Here is a 21,604-nt window from a genome sequence, read left to right on the forward strand (position 1 = left end):
CGAGGTTCCGGCTGCGGTTAGCCCGGCCGCGCAGCGCCCTCAGGCTTGAAGAGACAGCGCCCTACCCTCGCCCTAGAAAGGAAGCACAGCCAAGACGCACCTTTCACCTCTTTATTGGCAGCCAGCGCAGCCCGGACTGAGCTCTCCCGTGGGCTTACACTTCCCAAGCCAAGGCTGAGGAGCCCAGAGGCCTCCCGGACACCCCAGGTCCTGGGCGCCCCATTCCACCTTCAACCCTGAGAGCAGTGGAGACTTCCAGTCCACCCTGCCCCGGCTTGACCCTGCCGGATCCACTGGTCAGGTGGAGCCACAGCGCCTGGTGTGGTCCTGGGTGGAGGCCTGGAAGTGCTCGGTGCTGTTGAGATCTGGGCGGCACAGGATCGCATAGCACTTGGGGAGGAAATAACCGCTGAAGCCGCCACTCAGGCTGCTCGTCTTGGCCAGCATGTTGACCGTAGGCAGGTGCTTGCCCTGGTAGACACTGGCCATGGTGAAGGAGGCGATCCAGGACATGAAGTTGAGGAGCAGGCTGAAGGTGACACATTTGACCTCGCTGTAGTTCTCTGGCAGGTCCTTGCCCAGGTAGCTGCAGGCAGAGGCGCTGACCTAGAGGAGGCCATTGTAGGCAAAAGCCAGCATGAAGCCCGGTGGGTTAGCCTCTGTGCAGTCAAGCACCGCCAGCTGAGGGAAGGGCTGGTATTCCCTGGGGGGCAGTGGGGTCCACACCGCAAGCCACGTTAGACAGATAAGCAGCTGGGTTGTTGAGCTGATCACCACCAACGGGCCAGCACTGGTTTTGGACCCACGCACGGAAGAAGGTGGGTACCTTGGCAGAAAACTTGAAGATGAACACAAGTTGGAAGGAGCGGATCGTCAGGCAGGACAGGAAGATGGCAAAACCAAGGGCAAAGAGGCCTTCGCGCAGCAGGCATGTGGGCAGAGTGGGCTCCCCAAAGAAGCCATAGTGGCCGCAGCTGCCCCCCGCCAGGGAGCCCAGCATGAGGATGCACAGCCGGCCTCCAGCCGACCTCACCACAGGCATGTCTAGGTGCCAGGCAAACAGGCCAGCAGTCCCAGCCACGAGCAGCAGCAGCAGCGTATTAGCTGCCAGGAGCACCCAAGAGATGGGCTCATGCCAAGTCAGAAACACCACGGTGCATGGGAAGCAGGTCTGGCTTCTCTCAGGTGCCCACTCTTCTTTCCCACAAGGTTGGCAGCTGTAGGGGTCTGGAAGGGAAGGCAGAGAGGGTTCCTGAGAGCCGGGTGAGCATAGCAGGAATGGGGAGGGGAAGGGAGGCCGTGCAAGCCCCCAAGGTTCTGGGAGGGCTGTAGCACAGGAGCTGGGCTCTGCCAGGCACAGCAAGATGGGGGTAGCCCTGGGTGAGGGCCCCCAGGCCAAGTGTTTCCTCAACATGCCTGTGTTAATTACAGATTGTGGAGACACCTGGATCGGTTCTGTGTGGCTCATGGTCCCATGAAACCCAGAAGGGGTTTGCAAACCAAGAGGTCGTAGAGAGGGCCTTAACCCACATAACCTTGAGGCTATGATCCAATGTGAGCAGCCAGCCCCAAAGGAAGGGTCTTTTCGTCTCTCCCCAGCACTCCCACTAGCCAAATCCACCTGCCTGAGCTGCCGCTCTGTGGTTTCTCTGAGTTGACTCTCTCAGGAAAGAAGAGATACATTCCCACGCCCGCAGAGACAGTAAAAGGAAGGCACGTGGCCCCTGGAGTCCATCTCTGGGCTGAGCCCTTAGCTACCTCTGTTTGCTCTCTGGTCTTGACCTTGCATCACTGGGTAGAGTATGCTTTTTGTCCTGCTGCAGACATGCTAGTATCTGCATTCAGGCCAAGCTCTTCAAGGTGTCAGCTGTCACTGGCATAGACAACAGAAGGGACTTCATACAGATAACATGGGAGGGCACAAAGGGAATGATAGCCACATCTGTTTGGATAAAGAGGTTGAATTTAGGGGGACTTCCCTGGTGGTCCAGTGGTTAAGAATCTGCCTTCCAATGCAGGGAACACGGGTTTGATCCCTGGTCAGGGAACTAAGATCCCACATGCTGCGGGGCAACTAAGCTCACATGCTGCAACCACTGAGCCCACATGCCACAACTAGAGAGAAGCCCATGGGCCACAACGAAAGATCCGGCATGCCACAACTAAGACCCAATGCAGCCAAAAACGAAAGAAAGGAAGGAAGGCAGGCAGGAAGGAAGGAAGGCAGGCAGGAAGGAAGGAAGAAAGAAAGAAAGAAAGAAAAGAAGGAAACTCAGCTACATATGAGGGCTTCAACTGCTTGTTTCTTTCTGCTTGATCAGAATTCAGTCTGATGGAAGGTGTCCCCCAACCTGTCCCTAACTGGCAGCAAAGTGACCAGGGCCCTGGTTCTGCACATGTGTGGCCCAAGGGAGGTCCTTTCATCTGCTCTACAGACCCTAGGAGTGCTGGGTGGCTCGCCCACTCATCACTGGGTCACTCACCACTCTTGTTGAGGAAGGTCCCGGACTCACAGAGCACACACTCGAAGCAGCAGTGGTGGAAGCCCATGATCACTCTCTGGTCCCCTTCAGGACAGTCGCTGGAACACACAGACTGAGGCACCTGCAAGAAGCCACAGGCTAGGGGCTTCCCTGGTGGCGCAGTGGTTGAGAGTCCGCCTGCCGATGCAGGGGATGCGGGTTCGTGCCCCGGTCCAGGAGAATCCCGCATGCCGCGGAGCGGCTGGGCCCGTGAGCCATGGCCGCTGAGCCTGCGCGTCCGGAGCCTGTGCTCCGCAACGGGAGAGGCCACAACAGTGAGAGGCCCGCGTACCACAAAAAAAAAGAAGCCACAGGTGTTCTGCAACCATGCGGAGGGGCCCAGCTCAAGGGACACTCGTTCTTAGGATGGAAAACTAGATCTCTGGGCATCTGCCTTCGCGGATTACTCCCAGGGCAGAGCCCCTGGTTGTGTGAACCAGTGACGACCGGGCGTCTGTCCGTGAGCCTGTGGAGCTTCCCTGGCAGGGCTGGGGAGAATCATAGTGGCCTGATACCTGGGATCCCCTCTCCTGCTCTGTGTCAACATTGTCCCTGTGCTCCAGGCTGCCTGTCAGGCAATCACCTGGTGAGTGAATATGTCCCCATTACCCAGTTGTCCTTTCCATGCCACCGGATTTTGATCGTATTTATGTCTAGCCAAACTGGAGACCAAAAGGAGGAGCCGACGACCCTGAAGGTCCAGTTGGGGCCACTCCAGTCCCAGGCAGTTATAACTGCTGAGGGGGTCGCCATTGTCCTTAAATGTCACAATGTCCTTGTGTAAAAGGAAATTCACCTTGAGGATCTGCTCCAGAAGCTGAAACAAACAGGGATAACGGCGCTGCCGTAGCTGGCACAGGCTGCTCCTCCAGGACCCGCTGGGACCCAGACGGCCCAGGGAGCAAGTGCGTGGGGCCTTGCTGAGCTTCCATCTGGGTGGTTTCAGCCCATCTGGGAGTTCTGGCCCCTTGCTCAGGCTCTCTCCCCTCCTAGGAGGCCCCTTCACCCTCCTATCCAGCCTCCTGAGTGAGAGGAAGTCTCTAACAAAGGAGCCCTTTGCAGAGGTTTCAAGCCCTGGGTCTGAGGCATGGTGGGTGGGAGGGGCCCCAGTTCAGAGAACAGAAGACTAACGCGAGCCTCAGAGAAGGAATCGGCCTCCAGTCGGGGGCCTTTGTCCCCGACCCCTTGCATTTAGCGTAGCCGAAGAGGAACCGCTCTGCTTGCCTCAGGAAAGCACCCTGATATAGGGTGCCAGCGGCAGGTTAAGTGCCTTACCTGCCAGGGGTAGACCCAGCCTCTGGAACAGACTCCAGAGGCGCAGCCCAGGAGCTGGTGGAGGCTGTGAGCCACGGCCTAGACAGCCTGGTACGTGTTGTAGGCGGAGCTCATGGAGAATGCTCCAAGTGTGGGCATCTTCTGTGCCGTGAAAGCCCAGCACTCTCTACAGAGCTGGTTGCTGCTGCACCAGGAGCCCCTGAGGCAAGGCCCAAGGGCTCCTTTGTCTGCCCAGACATAGGGCTCTTCAAACTCCTTCAGGCCGGGGACACGCCTCTGTGGGATGGCCACACCCAGCACTGTGCCGTTGCCCCAGATCCCAGGCACGTTGCTGATGTGTCTGGAGATGGCCCAGTCTTCTGAGGCGATCCACACCTCGGCAGTCAGCTTGGCCAGCACCACGGACTCAAAGAACACCCTGGCCAGCTGCCTGCCGGAGAAAACGACCACGACCGCGGTCCTCGCTCGGGCCAGGCAGCGTATCACGCTCTGCATCCTCTCATCGCCTGGCTGGGTAGAGAAAGGCACAGTGTCCTTGAAGGCAACGCAGATGCCCTGCTGGGTGGCCTGGTCCTCCAGCGCCTGCACCCCTAGCTGCCCGTAGTCACCTTCACTGCCCACCATGGAGATCCAGACCCACCCGAACCTCCGAGACGGCAGCATCAAGATCTCTACCTGGCGCTCATCACTTGGGATGGTGCGCAGGAAAGAGGGGCAGAGCCGCTTCACGCTGAGCATCACGCTGCTGGCATCAGAGCTGACCTGTGGGGTTCAGTTCAGCAAGTTCTGTGGCATCAGCCTCGAATGAGGGCCCCCCCCAGTGCCAGCCCTGTGCTGGGCGCGGGGACACGGGGAGGATGGAGACAAGGTCCTGGCCCAGGGTCTCAAGCAGAGCACCACTTGACACACGAGGCTAACAGGTTACAAGTCAGGTAGGGAGCAGGTCCCCAGGGGGACTTCTGGGAGAAGAATGGGAATCTGTCCTGTGGACAAAGGGACCACAGCCGCACTCAGGGAGTGAAATGGGTGTGTGTGTGTGTGTGTGTTCTCCCTTCAGGGACTTCCACTCGGCTGGAGTTCAGATCCAGGAAGAAAGAGAGCCTGAGCAGGTGTGTCTGGTCAGGGTGGGAAGCCTTAGCCCCCTGCTGGGGGGCTGGGGCTTTATCCCAAGGCCTCAGGGTTTAGGCAGGGAAGTGACATCAGACTTGTGTTTTAGGATCTGTGAGGAATCTCTGATCTCTGATCAGTGAGGAACGTGTTTAAAAAGGCTCAAGGCCAGGCGAATTCCCTGGCTATCCAGTGGTTAGAACTCCAAGCTTTCACTGCTAAGGGCGCAAGTTCCATCCCTGGTCAGGGAACTAACAACAACAACAAAAAAACTCAAGGCCAGAGTCACAGAGAACTCCTAGGACCTGATGGAATCATCTAGATGAGAGGGGAGGGCGGTCAGTTAAAGCTGCATCAGTGGCCATAGAGAAGAAGGGACAGCTGGCAGCGGTGAGGGCCCCCTCCCCCACCGACCCCGGCAGAGGCCGTGGAGATGAGCTAAATGTAGGGGCAGGGAAGGGAGTGAAGGTGGGACTGCAGGGTTTCTGGCTTCCCTAGAGACAGACACTCTGCCACACGGGCCAGGCAGGGGATGCAGGAAGACAAGAGGCTTGCGTTACGTGGGGAGGGAAGTTCATCTGGGGGCCTGCTGGGTCCATGAAGTGGAGACGCTGGGCGCTGGGCGAGCGTCTGGAAATCAGGCTGGTGCTCAGGGGTCAGAAGGAAGGTGGAGACAGGAAGTTCAGCCCTGTCCTCGGCCTGCCTGGGAAGGGGAGGGGTCTGCCCTAGGGAGTCACCGCCTTCTCAGAGGAGATGGGGGCCGGTGGTGGGGGCAGAATTCTCTAAAGGAGACCAAGAAAGAAGTGCCCCAAGTGAAAGGGTCATAAATGCTAAGGGAAAGTGTCAAAATGGCCAAATGGAGGGACTTCCCTGGCTGTCCAGTGGTTAAGACTGGAAGCTCTCAATGCAGGGGGCATGGGTTCGATCCCTGGTCGGGGAGCTAAGATCCCGCATGCTGAGCAGCATGGGGCCAAAAAAAAAAAAAAAAAAAGATCAAATGGATTAAAGGCCACCTACTGGGCCCTGCACCAGCCCACCTGAGCAAGACGGTCCTAGCCACCTGAACCACGTCCAGTCCCTACCCAGCTGCACCTTCCAGCACCGGCTAGAAGGGCAGAGTCCAGGGCAGCGGAGGGAGGAGTCAAGGCAAAGAGGGAGAAGCAAAGAGGAACAGAGGACTCTTCGGAGAAGCCTGCATGGAAGCAGGGCAGGGTCAGCCAGGTCTGAGAGGAGAAGCGCCTGGAGGGAAGAGGAGGAGGACAGACAGACGGGCAAGCGTGTGGGTGGGGGAGGAGGCCCAGGGAGAGGTCGATGGATGAGCAGAGTAGGGGAAGGACGGGGCTGGCCTGCACAGGGACAGATGCCACACCTCTGAGCCTGAGTCTGGGGGGCTGGGAAACAAAGGGTGTTCAGTTCTGCACAAAGGTGATAGGACAGCGGGAGGAGAAAGAAGGGCAGAAGTTTCCGAGGAGAATGGATTTTCCAGTGAGCACTGAGGCAGGGAGACCTGGAAGCGGCGCTTGGACAGGAAGGAATGCCAGGCAGGTGACTAACCAGCAGTGACCGCCCAGGAAGTCCAGGCTGGCCTCAGGCATGGCAGCTCCTGCCCACCCACCCCAGCCCACATTGGACTTGGCAGGAGGGGAGATGAGCGAACTGCCAGGGCGCCAGCTTATCAGGGGCATCAGGAAGGGGCTCAGCAGGGCTGCAGTGGTGGCAACATAGTTGCTGGCGTCGGGCCCAATCACCGCCACAATCGCAGGGGAGTAGTGGGCAGGGTCTCCTTGGCTCTCCACGTAGCGCGTCCCTGGCGGGCTCAGCGTGGCAAACACGTTGGCTGACTCCGAGCACCCGTCGTACGGCTTGTACCCCAGGGTGACGTTGGGCAGCAGGGCGGTGGAGTTGTTTATCTCCTCGATGCCAAACTGCATGGCCTGGAAGAGGTGGTAGCCGTGGCCATTGAAGGTGCTAGGCCTGTAGGGAAAGCCAGGCTGAGAGCTGAAAAGGGCAAAAGGCCCAGCTGAGACCCTCTGGTCTCCTGGAACCCCAGGCTTGGGGGGTAGAAAAGAACCTCTGAGGTCATCTGTTCAGCCCCCTACAACCATGACCTCAGTGTGGACCCTGTGGCACACATGGTTCTGTTGACAGGCCTTCGGAGAGGTAGGGGGCAAATTGGAGAAATACACATACCATGCCCACCTCCCCCCAAACAAGCATGTTAGCACTGAAAGGCTCCCAAGTCCTGTAGGAGAGAAACCTGCTATATGAGTCAGGGTGCTCCAGAGAAACAGAACCAAGATGAGATGCATACATACATACACAGAGAGAGAGAGGGAGAGGGAGACAGAGTGAGAGAGAGAGCAAACAAGAGAGGTTTGTTTTAAGGAGTTAGCTCATGGGATTATGGGGGCTGGCTAGTCTGGGATTTGCAGGGCAGGCTAGAAATTCCCACGAGACTTTATTTTGCAGTCGAGGCTGAGGCTGAAGGTGGAGTTCTTTCTTTTTCCAGGGACCTCCATCTTTTAAGGTCTCCAACTGTTTGGATGAGGCCCACCTACATGATGGAGGGCAATCTGCTTTACTCAGTCTATTGATTTAAACATTAACCACATCTATGGGAATTCTCTGGTGGTCCAGTGGTTAAGACTTCACCTTCCAGTGCAGTGGGTGTGGGTTCAATCCCTGGCTGGGAGCTAATGTGCCACATGCCTCACGGCCAAAAAAACCAAAACGTAAAACAGAAGCAATATTGTAACAAATTCAGTAAAGACCTTAAAAATGGTCCACATCAAAAAAATCTTAAAAATAGACAAATATTAACCACGTCTAAAAATACCTTCACAGCCACATCTAGACTGGTGTTTAACCAAACAACTGGGCACCAGGCCCTAGCCAAGTTGACACATGGAATTAACCACGGTCCATGCTTAACCTTGTTTAACTAGTACTTTTCACTGGGACACTCATGCCTGTGATGAGGGCCTGTGTTCCTCATGGCCTCTCTGGGAAACACCGACAAGGGCGCACTGGGGACATGATTCAGCCCTCCTTGGAAAGTGTGCCAGCCTGTTCCATTTCCCAGCCTCTCTGCTTGTTGCTAGGCTCTCCCATCGTTCCTATCACTTCTGTCCTTGAGTCACTGGAAGGAAATGCAGTACCTCCTGCCCGTGACAGCCCTTCAGTTACCTGAAGCCGGTTTTCATATGTCTCCTCCTCAAGTCTTTTCTTCCCAGGCTCCCACCTGTAGCTCTCTGGACCAGTCCTCCTGCGCCAGGCTTTCCAGAACCTTCCTCCTGGGCTGGCTGTCAGGTGTGCTTCATGTTTCGGGCATCCTACTGCTGAGCCATGATACCTTCAAGCTGCCCAAATCTAACACTTGTATGGATGGCAAGAAACTATCTTCTTTATAAGAAAAGCCGTTGTTTTTTCTACCTAGACTGTTGACTTCATGAAGACACCAACCTAATTTATCTTTGCTAAGCTCCTGAAGCATCTACTGCTGTGTGTTCCCACATGGGGGGAAGCCTCCCCTGGAGGACTGTACTTGCCATCTGGGAGACTAAGGAGTGTGAACTTGGGGAGGAATGGGGTGGGGGAGGAGACGGAGGAGGGGAAAGGCCATGCTTGCTTAATCCTTGCCATCTAGTTACATCACAAAGCCAGGAAACAACTGGCATGGAATTAAAAGACAAAGGACTCTAACAGCCAGGGCAAAAGGACATATTACAAAGTGGAAACTGTATTACAAGGTGCCAGGGAAGGGGCTAGCTAGCACTTGAAGGTGGCGCCTGCAGGTTGGGTAGGGACTGGAGGCAGCTCAGACGGTCACCCCAGAGGCAGAACGGGCAGGGTCTTGCTGAGGGGGGCTGGCAGAGGGCCCCTAGGCATGGGCCCCCCCTAGGTGACAGTTCTGCTGACCCCTCACTCACCTGTCACAGAAGGTCACTGTGGGTCTGCATCTCACCCCTAGATGGTCACTGTGGAGAGGAAACTGGCCCGCAAGCAGGTAATCCCCAGGGAGGCTGAAGTCAGAGGAGGACGCGGTGCCGTGGCAGCTGAAAGCCCAGCAGCAGGAGAGGAAAAGCTGCAGGCCGATGAAGCGCGCCCCCCAGAGTAACATGCTGGCCAGACCTCCCTGCACCTGGCATGGCCGCGCCGCGCCCTGGGACCAGGCCGGGCCGTTTAACTAGAATGGTCGGCAGCTGCCCATGCTTCCCAGTTTCATGCCTTTGAAAGGGGTGGGACTGGAACCCAGTTATAGGAAGCGGGCTGTTTGCCTCCAGCGTCTGGGGCTGCAGTCCTCCTCAGGAACCGGGCAGGGTAAAGGCACAGGTGCAAACCAGGTGGCACCCACTGGCCCTTCCTCTGGATGGTTGTGGGTTCTGTCCTTGCACTGCTGCCTGTGGCTTCACCTGGCTCAGAAAGAGAGCCCTGGTATTTGGGGGCGGGCAGAGGAAGGCTGGAACACATCTTCTCTGGGGGCCTTGAGGAACAGGGTGTGGAAAGTTGCTCTCTGGGAGCTGAGGATTTTAAAACCTTTTACCTGGGCCTCAGTTGACCCAGTGAGACAAGGCTTTGAGTTAAACTTGCAACTCCACACACCCACCCCAGTCCTCAGTATCCTGAAATTGAAATTCTGAGTAAATCATCCCGATTTCGCCTTGTTATAAACAGGGTTGCTCCCTTCAGCTCAAAGACAAATGCATGCAAATAGACTGGTTTTGTTTAAAACGTCAATCCTGGCGCTTTCTCTGCAGGAAAAAAAAATCCTAGGTGGATTTCCGGAGAGGTGGCCTTGGACTCAGGGTATCTGACTTTCCCTCTCCAGGCAGCCGGGGTGGGGCTTTTGCATAATGTAAATGGAGCCTTCGTTGGGACACCCGGCCCGGGTGTCGCCCCAGGCGGCCCCCAGATCCGCGCCCCCCCCCCACCCCGCCCCGCACCGCACCGCGAGAGGGCCAGAGCCTCCAAGGGGCCGGGTGAGGCCCGGGGGCGCTGCCGAGGCCGCCGGCAGAGGACGCCAGCGACTCCCAGGTCGCTGGACGGGCCGCGGGGGCGGAGCGACGGGATCTCGCGAGATTGTCGAGGAGCAGGCGCCGGTGGGCAGCATGGCAGACTCGCTGCTGCTGTTTAAGAGGGGTCCTTCTCGCTCCACGTGGCTGCGGGCCCGCAAGGCCCGGCAGCACCTCATCCTCAGCTACCGGCCCCGCCGCCGGCTCGGGAGGCTGCGCTGGCGCAGCCGAAGGCGCTTTCGGCGGCGACTGCTGCAGGCCCAGGCGGCCGGCGTGGACTGGCGGGAGGGCGGCTGTCTGGTGTCGCGTGCGGCGGCGCCCCGGAGGCACAAGACCGCGGCCCCCAGCCCCCGCCCGCCCGAGGATCCGGCCCCGAGTTGTTCCGCGATCCTCCCCATCCCGCCTGTGCGGTCGGCCGGCTCGGGCCGCGCCGTGTTGCTGCTGCCGCTGGGGCAGGTAGGTCGCGCCCGGGGAGCCGGCAGGGCGGAGCGGGGAGGGTAGGGACGCAGCCCCGGGAGCTGCAGGCTGGGAGAGGCCCGTGTCCCCCTGCGGGTTCTTTGGACGCATTCCTCGGGCGGTGGTGCTGGGCAGAGCGTAACAAGGACCCTCCCGAGGGAATTCTAAGTCTTCGGGGCTGGAGGGACTTTAATAGTAATGATAATAATAGGTAGCATTTACCGAGTGCTTAGAAATGTCAGGCTCTAAGTGTTCTAAGTATTTGGGGCATGTGAACCCATTTAGTACCCATGCATGCTCTATGGAGTCATTACCGCTAGGAATGTTTACAGAAAGAAAGAATATAGCTTAGGTAACTTGCCAGAAAGCTATACAGCAGAGGTAGGTAGAGCCAGCAGTCAAACCCTGGCAGCCTGATTGCAGGGCCCCTGACGTTCACCTGAACGTTGGTCTGGGAGGTCCCCCGCAATACAGGAGGGAGATGAAAACCCCAGAACGGGAGAGACTCGGCAGGCGCTGGACATTTGTAAGAACAGGGAGCCAGGAGTACAGCAGAGCTGAGTTCAGGGGGCCCCCCCGGGTCAGTGTTCACCAGACTCTCTGTCCCTGTAGCTGCCATAGGATATGATCTTAGGTTAAAAAAATTAATATTTTAATCTATTAGTTTAAAATACTAGATAGTCACCTACAAGGTATTCTGTTACTTGGAAATCAGTCTCCTTTTGATGTCTGAGTAGCCAGTTAAGATCTTAGAAGTTTTCTGTCATTGGTAACAGAATCTGTAACCTTATTTCTTCCTTTATTTTTTCTTTCCCTCTAGGGCTTTACTTTTAGCGGGATCTGTCGTGTGACCTGCCTCTATGGCCAGGTGCAGGTGTTTGGTTTTACCATCAGCCAAGGCCAACCTGCCCAAAACGTCTTCTCTACCTATACCCACTGTCGCCTGACTATCAATGCAGTTCATTACTCAGTGCATGAGAAAAGCAAGAAGGAGATGAAAAGGGAAGCCCGAAGTTTGCTCAGATCTTATCTGAACCAAGGTAATGAAAAAAACTGCGTGATTTACTAAGGATGTATCATAATAACGTGAATAATTTTTTTTTTTTTTTTTTTGGCTGCGCTGCCCGGCATGTGGGATCTTAGTTCCCCGACCAGGGATTGAACCCGTGCCCCCTGCATTGGAAGCGCAGAGTCTAAACCCCTGGACGGCCGGGGAAATCCCAAGGCGAATAATTTTCAGATGCTTACTATGGCCTACAACTTGTACTCTTTACTGTATCTATTTAAACTCTCACCAGGGTCTTGAGAGTGAAGCTATTGTTTTCACGATTTTACAGATGAGAAAAGTTGCCCAAGGCCACACAGCATTTAGGTAGCCAACCTGGATTGACTTCTCCACCCAGGTGTGCTCCTATCATGCAATATGGCCTCCTGGAAAAGTCTCTCAAACATAATTCCTAGTCTCCAAAAGTTTGGAATTTAGCAGAGGAGAGGGAGGTCCTAAAGGGCATAGAGTTTAATGGTGTGCTATTTCTAAGGTAGTTTATATCTCTCTTTACAGATGACAGATACTGTTTGATGAAGAATTTTTCTCCTCTGTGTTCCATTCTGTTGCTGGAACGTCTGAAAACCTCCACTGTGAACTTCATAATCAGCCATCCAGGTTTATCTTACGTTTTCGTACAAGAGGTAGAACCAGTTTTCATTCAGAGTTTTGCTAATTACTTTCACCAAAACAGTCAGATGACTATGTAGGATGCCCCTTTGGAAGATCAGTCTGTCTGTCACATTGTGCTGTAAGTCGTACAGAATGTGACATGTGTGTAAAGTAAAAGTAGTCAGTATAGAAGGCTATATCGTGAAAATTGTCTCTCCTACCCCCCTTAGCTTCATTCCCCAGAGAAAGTCATCGTTTTCTACTATAGTTGGTTAAATGCCTTTTGATATTTCTTCAGTGGTTATCTTTATATTTTTTTAACTGGTTATCTTTATATTTTGATTTACTAACTTGAGACAGTATGAATTTTCTCTAAACTCTGAATGAGAATGAGTAATTTCAGTGTACTTACACTTTATCCCATCTCTCTCTTCACCTCCAAATTTTTGCTGCCCTTAGTATTAATTTCCTGAAGTCGGGTCGGTCACTATAATTATCTCCCACGAGCCAGTAGACCGAGTCAACTCTATAGGAAATCAGACAGACTGGGTGTGAGGTGTGAGTGCTTGGGTGCACGGAGACGGGGCGCTGTGGGAGGAGACTTAAATCTGCAGCTTAAAGATGCCTCTTAGACATTCAGCTGGAGATGTCAAGTGGGAGGTTCAGTGTGAGAGTCAAGTTCAGAGAGGAGGTTGGGAATGTAAATTTGGGAGCTTTCAGCAGAAGAGGGTTCTGGAGCCCATGAGACAGGATAGTAACGCCAAGGAGTTGATACAGGTAAAAACGAGAAGGTTCAGGGTCTGAGCCCAGAGCAACAAAGACTGAGCACAGCAGGTGGGCGTGGTCGGGGAGCCGCTGGAGGACTGGAGGCCCTGCTGCAGCTGATGGTGAGATGAGGCCTGAGAAGGGAACTTGGGTGCAGAATCACCATCTGGACAAGAGTGGTTTCACTGCATTGCTGAGGGGGCTGGCCTGACTGGAATGGGGTCAAGACCTGGGGAAGAGCGGAACTCAAGGGTTTAGTAGTAAGGGATTTTGCTTTTAGAGAGTTTAGCTGTTAAAGGGAAGAAAGAAATGAAACAGTGGTGGGAGGAGTGAACACGAACTAGAGAGTTCTGGTTTTTGTGCAGGTGGATGGAAAACAACCTCGTGATTGAACACGGCAGGTGGGAAAGATCCCCGGGAGAGCGCGCTGGTGCATGAGGGAGAGGATGGCTGGAGCGAGGTGGGGGGTTGGACCGCGAGGGACGGGTTCTGGTGTCTGTGTGGAGGGTTGGCCTTAGGAGCAGAGGCAGTTCCTTCAGAGTGGCCGAAGGCAGTGCCTGGGACAGAGCCAGAGGCAAGGGGAAGGTCTCTTCTGATTGCTTCCCCTTATGCTGTGAAATGGTTCAAGGTTATCACCTAGGGAGTAGGAGGGGGTTGGAGGCTGGAAGATATGAAACAAGGGCAGGACAATGAATGAGCTCTTGTGTCATGTAAATTTAATCTAGTACAGAATCCAGCAGCTTGGTCGGAGCCATAGAGAAGGGAATGGAAATCCCTTGTTACCAAGTGAATGTTTCAGATGCCACGATCAAACTCATTCTTTTTTCATTTATTTTCAGCTTTTGTTTTGTCCCTGCGACTTTCCCAACCAGCACTGTTTATCCTCCTTATGATCTTTGTTGGATAACTTTCCTTTCCACACTTACGCGTTAACACATTCTGGAATTATATTTTCATATAAGGCAAATAGTAAACTTTCGCTTATCTCATTTTATAAGATGTACTTGTTCTTCCCTCAGTGATTGATAGTTGAGCGGAGTGTAGAATTACAGGTTCACAGAAGTTTTCCTAGAAACCTTGAAGGACTTGCTCCACTGTTTTCTAGAATCCAGAATACCTGCTAGGAATCCTCACCCCAGGCTGATTCTTGCTCCTTTTTTTTTTTGCGGCACGCAGGCCTCTCACTGTTGTGGCCTCTCCCGTTGCCTAGCACAGGCTCCAGACGCGCAGGCTCGGCAGCCATGGCTCACGGGGCTAGCCGCTCCGCGGCATGTGGGATCCTCCCGGACCGGGGCACGAACCCGTCTGTGTCCCCTGCATCGGCAGGTGGACTCTCAACCACTGCGCCACCAGGGAAGCCCCTTGCTCCTTTTATGAGGTCCTTCTCCTCAGGGTTGATGAATTGCATGCGGATGTGATCATGGGTGGGGTCTCTTCCTGGGTCCTCCCTTATTCCATCTGAGACCCACTTGCTTCTGCCAGGGCCCTGCTCTCATTCCTCCAGTGGCTTTCCTGTGGTTTCCTGCTACTTCTGCCAGAATGCCATCGGACTTCATGTCTCCACCTTCCACATCCTTTCAACTCTCTTTTTTTAAAGATTTATTTATTATTTATTTGTTTTTTGCTGCGTCGGGTCTTAGTTGCGGCACGTGGGTGGTTCGTTGCGGTGCGCGGGCTTCTATCTAGTGGCGGTGGGTTTTTCTTTTCCTCTCGCTCTCTAGTTGTGGCACGCAGGCTCCAGAGTGCATGGGCTCTGTAGTTTGCAGCACGCGGGCTCTAGTTGAGGCACGTGAGCTCAGTAGTTGTGGCGTGCTGGCTTAGTTGTCCCACAGCATGTGGGCTCTCAGTTCCCCGACCAGGGCTCGAACGCCCATCACCTGCATTGGAGAGCAGATTCTTTACTGCTGGACCACCAGGGGAGTCCCTCCTTTCAACTCTTTGTCTTTTTGCTTGATGTTTTTGGAGACTGTCTTGACTTTATTCCAAATCACTAACCTGTTCTACAGCTGGCATCTTCGGTTGAATTTTTCTTGTGGCCATCACTTTTTTTTTTTTTTTTTTTTTTTTTTTCGGTACGCGGGCCTCTCACTGTTGTGGCCTCTCCCGCCGCGGAGCACAGGCTCCGGACGCGCAGGCTTAGCGGCCATGGCTCACGGGCCCAGCTGCTCCGCGGCATGTGGGATCCTCCCAGACCGGGGCAGGAACCCGCGTCCCCTGCATCGGCAGGCGGACTCTCAACCACTGCGCCACCAGGGAAGCCCCTTGTGGCCATCACTTTTAAATTTTCATGCATTTTCTTTTTCTCTGGAGTCTCCTGCAGAGGTGGTGGCAGCTTGGTAGTAAGCGTAAGCTATGAAAATAGAGACATGGACAGCTTTGGGAGTCAACAAGACTTACCGGAGGGTTGGATTTGGGGGGGTGAGAGAAAGGGAGGGATCAAATTTATCTTTTGTAGCTCACAACTACATAAGTCTTATTAATTTAGAACTGGAGAAAAAGAAGTGTGCTTGTTTTCATCTTTTCTTAAAGTTTACATTGTTACTTTCAGATTCCAACTTTCCAGATTAACTCTGAGTATTTCGCCTTGAAATCTGTCGGCATTAGAAGAGAGAGGAAAAAAAACGGCCTTCGTTTAACCGAGAGTGCCTTTTCAGTCATGGAAGAGTTAGTCAGCATTTCTTGTGGTGAGTAATAGGTACCGATACAGTCTAGCGTTTATCCACCAAAGCCTCAGGGGGTTACTGTTGATGATTAGCGTCCTAAAGAAGATGGCTAATTTTAGGGGTCAATGTTTGTTTCACCTCCAGAAGAAGCAGACGGCTGCCCTGTCATTCTGGTTTGTGGCTCTCAGGACATTGGAAAGTCAACATTTATTAGATACCTGATTAACCAGTTGTTAAATAGGTAAGCGTATTTTTGACATATTGCTAGATTTTTGTCAGGAAGTAGGATTTTTGATTTGAGAAACTAGATGGGAATGCATCCTGACTCCTAAGTAGAGATTATATACAACCCTGCAAAGCCACTCAGCTGAGTGAGGCCGTCTGGTTATACCAGGTTTTGGGGTGAAGTGATGGCGCTCTCAGGTATACCCACCTTCCCTGTCGGTGAGCTCGTGGGAGTTGTCACTTGCTCTCTGAAAATGTATTTGTCCAAATCCAGAGAGTCAGGGTAGGGATAAATTCTGTTGTATTTTAAAAATAAAATGTTAAGAAAGGCAAAATTTTATCCACCTGTTGAGTGGACACTGTGGCCTTGCCTGCGTCCCATTTTCTCTTTACCGTCCTTCTGCTGTGTTGGTTGTCGTCTTCGGAGCGTCCTGCCTATGAGGCTGCATGGGGTGGATTATGCCTGTGCCTCACTTAGAATCTTTACAATCTGATTTACCCTTTGGGCACAGTGAAACTTGTTAAGATTTTCTTTCTTTCTTTTAAATTTTCAGTATATCCTGCATTGACTATTTGGAATGTGATCTGGGACAGACAGAATTTACTCCACCAGGTTGCATTTCTCTACTTAATGTTACAGAACCGGTTCTAGGTATGTATTATATACTTTTTAAATGTCTTGGTTTTATACAGTGCGAAAGTAATGATACAGAAAGTTCAAAGAGGGCTTCCCTGGTGGCGCAGTGGATAAGAATCCGCCTGCCAATGCAGGGGACACGGGTTCGAGCCCTGGTCCGGGAAGATCCCACATACCACGGAGCCTGTGCGCCACAACTACTGAGCCTGCGCTCTAGAGCCCACGAGCCACAACTGTTGAAGCCCGCGCACCTAGAGCCTGTGCTCCGCAACAAGAGAAGCCACCGCAATGAGAAGTCCGTGCACCGCAACGAAGAGTAGCCCCCGCTCGCGGCAACTGGAGAAAGCCCGCGCATAGCAATGAAGACCCAACATGGCCAAGCAGCCAAGGATAGATAAATAAAATAAATAATAAAAAAAAGTATTGTTTAAAAAAAAATTTCAAAGCATACAAAAGTATAAAATATAAAAAAAAGAACATTCTCCCCCACTCCCAAACTCATGGTCTTCCCATAACTATTCCTCTAGCCTCAAAAAAACAAAAACAAAAACCCAATAAGACCTTTCTAGGGTTCCATTTTAGTAAGTGGAATTCCCATCCATTTTATTTTATGTAAATTGGAAACAGTTTTCAGTAATATTAACATCTTATATAACCCTATACAATGATCTAAATCAAGAAATTGACATTGGGGCTTCCCTGGTGGCGCAGTGGTTAAGAGTCCGCCTGCCGATGCAGGGGACACGGGTTCGTGCCCCGGTCTGGGAGGATCCCACATGCCGCGGAGCAGCTGGGCCCGTGAGCCATGACCGCTGAGCCTGCGTGTCTGGAGCCTGTGCTCCGCAATGGGAGAGGCTGCAGCGGTGAGAGGCCCACGTACCACAAAAAAAAAAAAAAAAAATTGACATTGATTTAATACTGTTAACTATTGATATAATACTATTAACTAATCTATAGGTCTTTTTTCAGAATTCATCAGTTATCCTACTAATATCCTTTTTATATTTCAGAATCCAAATCAGAGTCCCACATTGCCTTTTTTTTTTTTTTGGCTTTGCCTTGAGGCTTTGCAAGGTCTCAGTTCCCCAACCAGGGATTGAACTCTGGCCACGGCAGTGAAAGCCTGGAATCCTAACCACTAGGCCACCAGGGAACTCCCACACTGCTTTTTTTTAATACAAAAATATACATAATATGAGATTTATCATTTTAACTATTCATGTGTACAGTTCGGTGGCATTAAATACATTCCTAGTGTTGTGTAACCACCACCGCTATCTACCTCCAAAACTTTTTCACTGTCCCAAACTGAAATGCTATACCTGTTAAACAGTAGCCCATTCCCCACCCCAGTCCCCCACAGCCCTTAGGTACCGCCAGCCTACTTTCGGTTCCTATGAATTTGCCTAATTTAGGCACCTCATATAAGTGGAATCATGCAATATTTGTCCTTCTGTGTCAGGCTTTTTTCACTAAGCATAAAGGTTTTAAGGTCTGTTCGTATTGTAGCATATGTCAAAAGTAATTCCTCTTTATGGCTGAAAATTATTCCATTATGTCACATTTTGTTTATCCTTTTAACTGTTGATGGACACTTGGATTGTTTTCATTTTCTGCCTATTGTGATCTTGAACAAAGTAGTTGTGGTGTGCAGGCTGTGGAGCGTGCGGGCTTAGTTGCCCCAGGGCATGTGGGATCTTAGTTCTCCAGCCAGGGATGGAACCCGTGTCCTGCATTGGAAGGCGGATTCTTAACTACTGGACCACCAGGGAAGTCCCAATTTTTGTTATTTTAATTATGACCTTTCTTGTGGATGCGAAGTGATATCTCTTTTTGGTCTTGATTTGCATTTCCCTAATGACTAATGGAGTTGAGCATCTTTTCATGTGCTTATTGGCCATTTGTACATCTGCTTTGGAGAAATGTCTAGTTTAGTCCTTTGCCCATCTTTTTAATTAATTAATTAATTTGTTTATTTTTGGCTGCGTTGTGTCTTCGTTGCTGCACGTGGGCTTTCTCTAGTTGCGGCGAGGGTGGGCAGTGCACGGGCGTCTCATTGCAGTGGCTTCTCTTGTTGCGGAGTGCGGGCTCTAGGTGCGCGGACTTCGGTAGTTGTGGCACGGGGGCTCAGTAGCTGTGGCGCATGGGCTTAGTTGCTCTGTGGCATGTGAGATCTTCCCGGACCAGGGCTCAAACCTGTGTCCTCTGCATTGGCAGGTGGATTCTTAACCACTGCGCCACCAGGGAAGTCCCCCTTTGCCCATTTTTGAATTGGGTTCTTTGTTTTTGTTGAATTTAAGAGTTCTTTATATATTCTGGATGTTAATTCCTTACTTCTAGGAATTTTGTCAGTTTTTGCTCTAACACTTAGGTCTTTGATCCATTTTGAGTTAATTTTTGTGTATGATACAAGGGAGGGTCCAACTTTGTTCTTTTGCACGTGCATGTCCAGTTTTCCAATATCCGTTTGTTGTCCTTCCCCCACTGAGTGATCTTGGCACCCATGTTGAAAATCATTCTGGACTCTTTATTCTATTCCTTTGGTTTATGTCTGCCCTTAGGCCAGCACCACACTTTTAATTACTGTACCTTTGTAGTAGGTTAAAAGTTGGGAAATGGGAGTGCTCCAACTTTATTCTTTTTCAAGATTGTTTGGCCTTTTGGGACCCTTTGCAATTCCATATGAATTTGAGAATAGGCTTTTCCATTTCTGGGGAAAAGGCTATTAGAATTTTGATAGGGATTGTTTTCAGTCTGTAATTTTTTAGGTCTTCTTTAATTTCTTTTCTTTTTTTTTTCATATTTGTTTATTTATTTTGGCTGCGCCAGGTCATAGGTCTTAGTTGCGGCACACGGGATCTTCCTTGCAGCATAGGGTATCTTTAGTTGCGGCATGCAGACTTTTAGTTGTGGCATGCGAGATCTAGTTCCCCGACCAGGGATTGAACCCGGACCCCCTGCATTGGGAGCACAGAGTCTTACCCACTGGACCACTAGGGAAGTCCCTTTTTTTTAAAAAATAAATTTATTTATTCATTCATTTAATTTAATTTAATTTTTTTTTTGGCTGCATTGTGTCTTTGCTTGCATGCCGTTTTTCTCTAGTTGCTGAGAGCGGGGGCTACTCTTTGTTGCGGTGCGCGGGCTTCTCATTGCGGTGGCTTCTCTTGTTGCAGAGCACAGGCTCTAGGCATGCGGGCTTCAGTAGTTGTGGCACACAGGCTTCAGTAGTTGGGGCTTGCGGGCTCTAGAGCGCAGGCTCAGTAGTTGTGGCGCACGGGCTTAGTTGCTCCGCGGCATGTGGGATCTTCCCGGACCAGGGCTCGAACCCGTGTCCCCTGCATTGACAGGCAGATTCTTAACCACTGCGCCACCAGGGAAACTCCCTTTTTAATTTCTTTAAGCAGTATTTTACCTCCTTGGTTAGATTTATTCCTAAGGATTTAATTCTTTTAGTTATTGTAAGTGGAATTGCTATTCTAATTTCCTTTTCATATTGCTAATTGCTGGTGTATAGAAGCATAACTGACTTCTGTGTTTTGATCTTATGCCCTGTAACTTTACTGAATTCCTTTATTACCTCTAGTAGCATTCTTGTGAATTCTTTGGGATTTTCTATATATAAGGTCATGTCATCTGTGAATAGAGATAGTTTTATCTCTTCATTTCCAAGTTGGATGCCTTTTATTTCTTTTTCTTGTCTGGTACCTCTGGCTAGAACCTTTAATACAGTGTTGAATAGAAAGTAAACATCATTTTCTTGTTCCTGATCTTGGAGGTAATGCGTACAGTCTTTTACCATTAAGCAAAATGTTAGCTGTGGCTTTTTCACTTTACCTCTGTCAGGTTGAAGAAGTTGTCTTCTATTCCTAGTCTGTGAAATGTTTTTTATCATGGAAGGATGTTGGATTTTGTCAAATGCTTTTTCTGTTCCTGTTCAGGTAATTGTGTGACTTTTGTTAAGTTGATTTTTAAAGGAAGCAGACGGTATCACATTAGGTTGCTAGATATATTAGCGATTTAACACGCTTTTAGTCAGTAAGAATTTTTAAATACATTTACTTTATTTTAACAGCTTTCTAAAAAATACGTGTTTAGGTTGGGATAGGGAGGGTGGGAGGGAGACGCAAGAGGGAGGAGATATGGGAATATCTGTATATGTATAGCTGATTCACTTTGTTATAAAGCAGAAACTAACACACCATTATAAAGCAATTATGCTCCAATAAAGATGTTAAAAAAAAAAAAATGTTTAGGGGAGGCCCCTAGTGACCTAATGTTTAGGATTCCAGGCTTTCACTGCCATGGCCTGGGTTCAGTCCCTGGTCTGGGAACTGAGATCCTGCAAGCCACACAGCGCAGCCAAAAAAGAAAAATTGTTTAGACTTAGCTCTTTAGCTGTTTTCGTTGTTCCTCTTTTACATTTTCTCTACTTAATTTAATTTTTTTTCCTTTTTTATCCCTTAGTATTTCAGTGGGTATTTCTAAAAACAAGGACACTGCTGTGTAATCATAGTACAACCACCAGAATCAGGGTAGTAACATTTGCTACAGTGTGGTTACTCGATTTTGTCCACTGTTCCAATCATCTGTGTAGGCCCAGTGTGTACTTACAAATCTTTAGTCCCCTTTAGTCTGGAACAGTTCCTCCGGCTTTTCTTATCTTTTATGACCTTGACAATTCGAAGGGTACGTTTGTAGGCTCCGCTGTGGTTCGATTTAGAAGTGACGCTGTTCTCCGTGTGTCATATCAACATGCTGTCAGTTTGTCCTGTTGCCAGACATGTTAGCTTTGATCAGTTGGTTAAGATAGTGTTTGCCAGGGTTTTCCACTCTCACTAGGTGTGCTATTTTTATCTTCTTCTGGGTGTCATTTCTTCTAGATCCTCTCCGTGGACAGAGTTAGGGAATACGCATATGCTTAAACCCACGCATGTCATGTATGTACGTATATATGTGTGTGTGTGCACATATTTCTGTGTCTATCTCTATCTGTCTGTTTATTAAGAGCCATGAGTTTGCACTGATCTTTTTTTTTTTTTTTTTTGGCCATACCACGTGGCTTGCGGGATCTTAGTTCCCTGACCAGGGATCAAACCTGGGCCCCCTGCAGTGGAAGCGTGGAGTCCTAACCCCTGGACCGCCAGGGAGTTCCCTGCACTGATCATTGCGATTCTAATCTAGCACCCAGGGTTCATTCTAGGTAGCCTTCCCCCTTCCGTATTTGTAAGTTCCTTCTCTGATGGTAAGAACCCTGGCTGCCATTATTTGCAGTATATTCACAT

At 51.0% G+C, this 21,604-nt stretch overlaps 2 protein-coding genes across 2 annotated transcripts in view; one reads left to right on the forward strand and one right to left on the reverse strand.

Annotated features, from left to right (window-relative positions):
* TAS1R1 (taste 1 receptor member 1) lies at positions 1–10,003 on the reverse strand. The gene is given in 8 exon segments (XM_033844031.2): positions 1–793; positions 795–1,227; positions 2,484–2,604; positions 3,132–3,249; positions 3,251–3,339; positions 3,798–4,554; positions 6,573–6,878; positions 8,834–10,003. Coding segments are annotated over 8 exon segments (2,511 nt in total). The 5' UTR covers positions 9,025–10,003; the 3' UTR covers positions 1–297.
* Positions 9,976–21,604, forward strand: part of NOL9 (nucleolar protein 9) — a 20,972-nt gene continuing 9,343 nt past the window's right edge. Inside the window, exons 1-6 of the mRNA XM_004317737.4 lie at positions 9,976–10,372; positions 11,193–11,412; positions 11,934–12,061; positions 15,343–15,478; positions 15,602–15,698; positions 16,237–16,334. Coding sequence (XP_004317785.1) covers positions 10,013–10,372; positions 11,193–11,412; positions 11,934–12,061; positions 15,343–15,478; positions 15,602–15,698; positions 16,237–16,334 — 1,039 coding nt within the window. The 5' untranslated portion in view covers positions 9,976–10,012. The remainder of the gene's footprint in view (positions 10,373–11,192; positions 11,413–11,933; positions 12,062–15,342; positions 15,479–15,601; positions 15,699–16,236; positions 16,335–21,604) is intronic.

Source organism: Tursiops truncatus, chromosome 1 (genome assembly GCF_011762595.2).
Source record: "Tursiops truncatus isolate mTurTru1 chromosome 1, mTurTru1.mat.Y, whole genome shotgun sequence".
In the NCBI taxonomy this organism is placed as follows: domain Eukaryota; kingdom Metazoa; phylum Chordata; class Mammalia; order Artiodactyla; family Delphinidae; genus Tursiops; species Tursiops truncatus.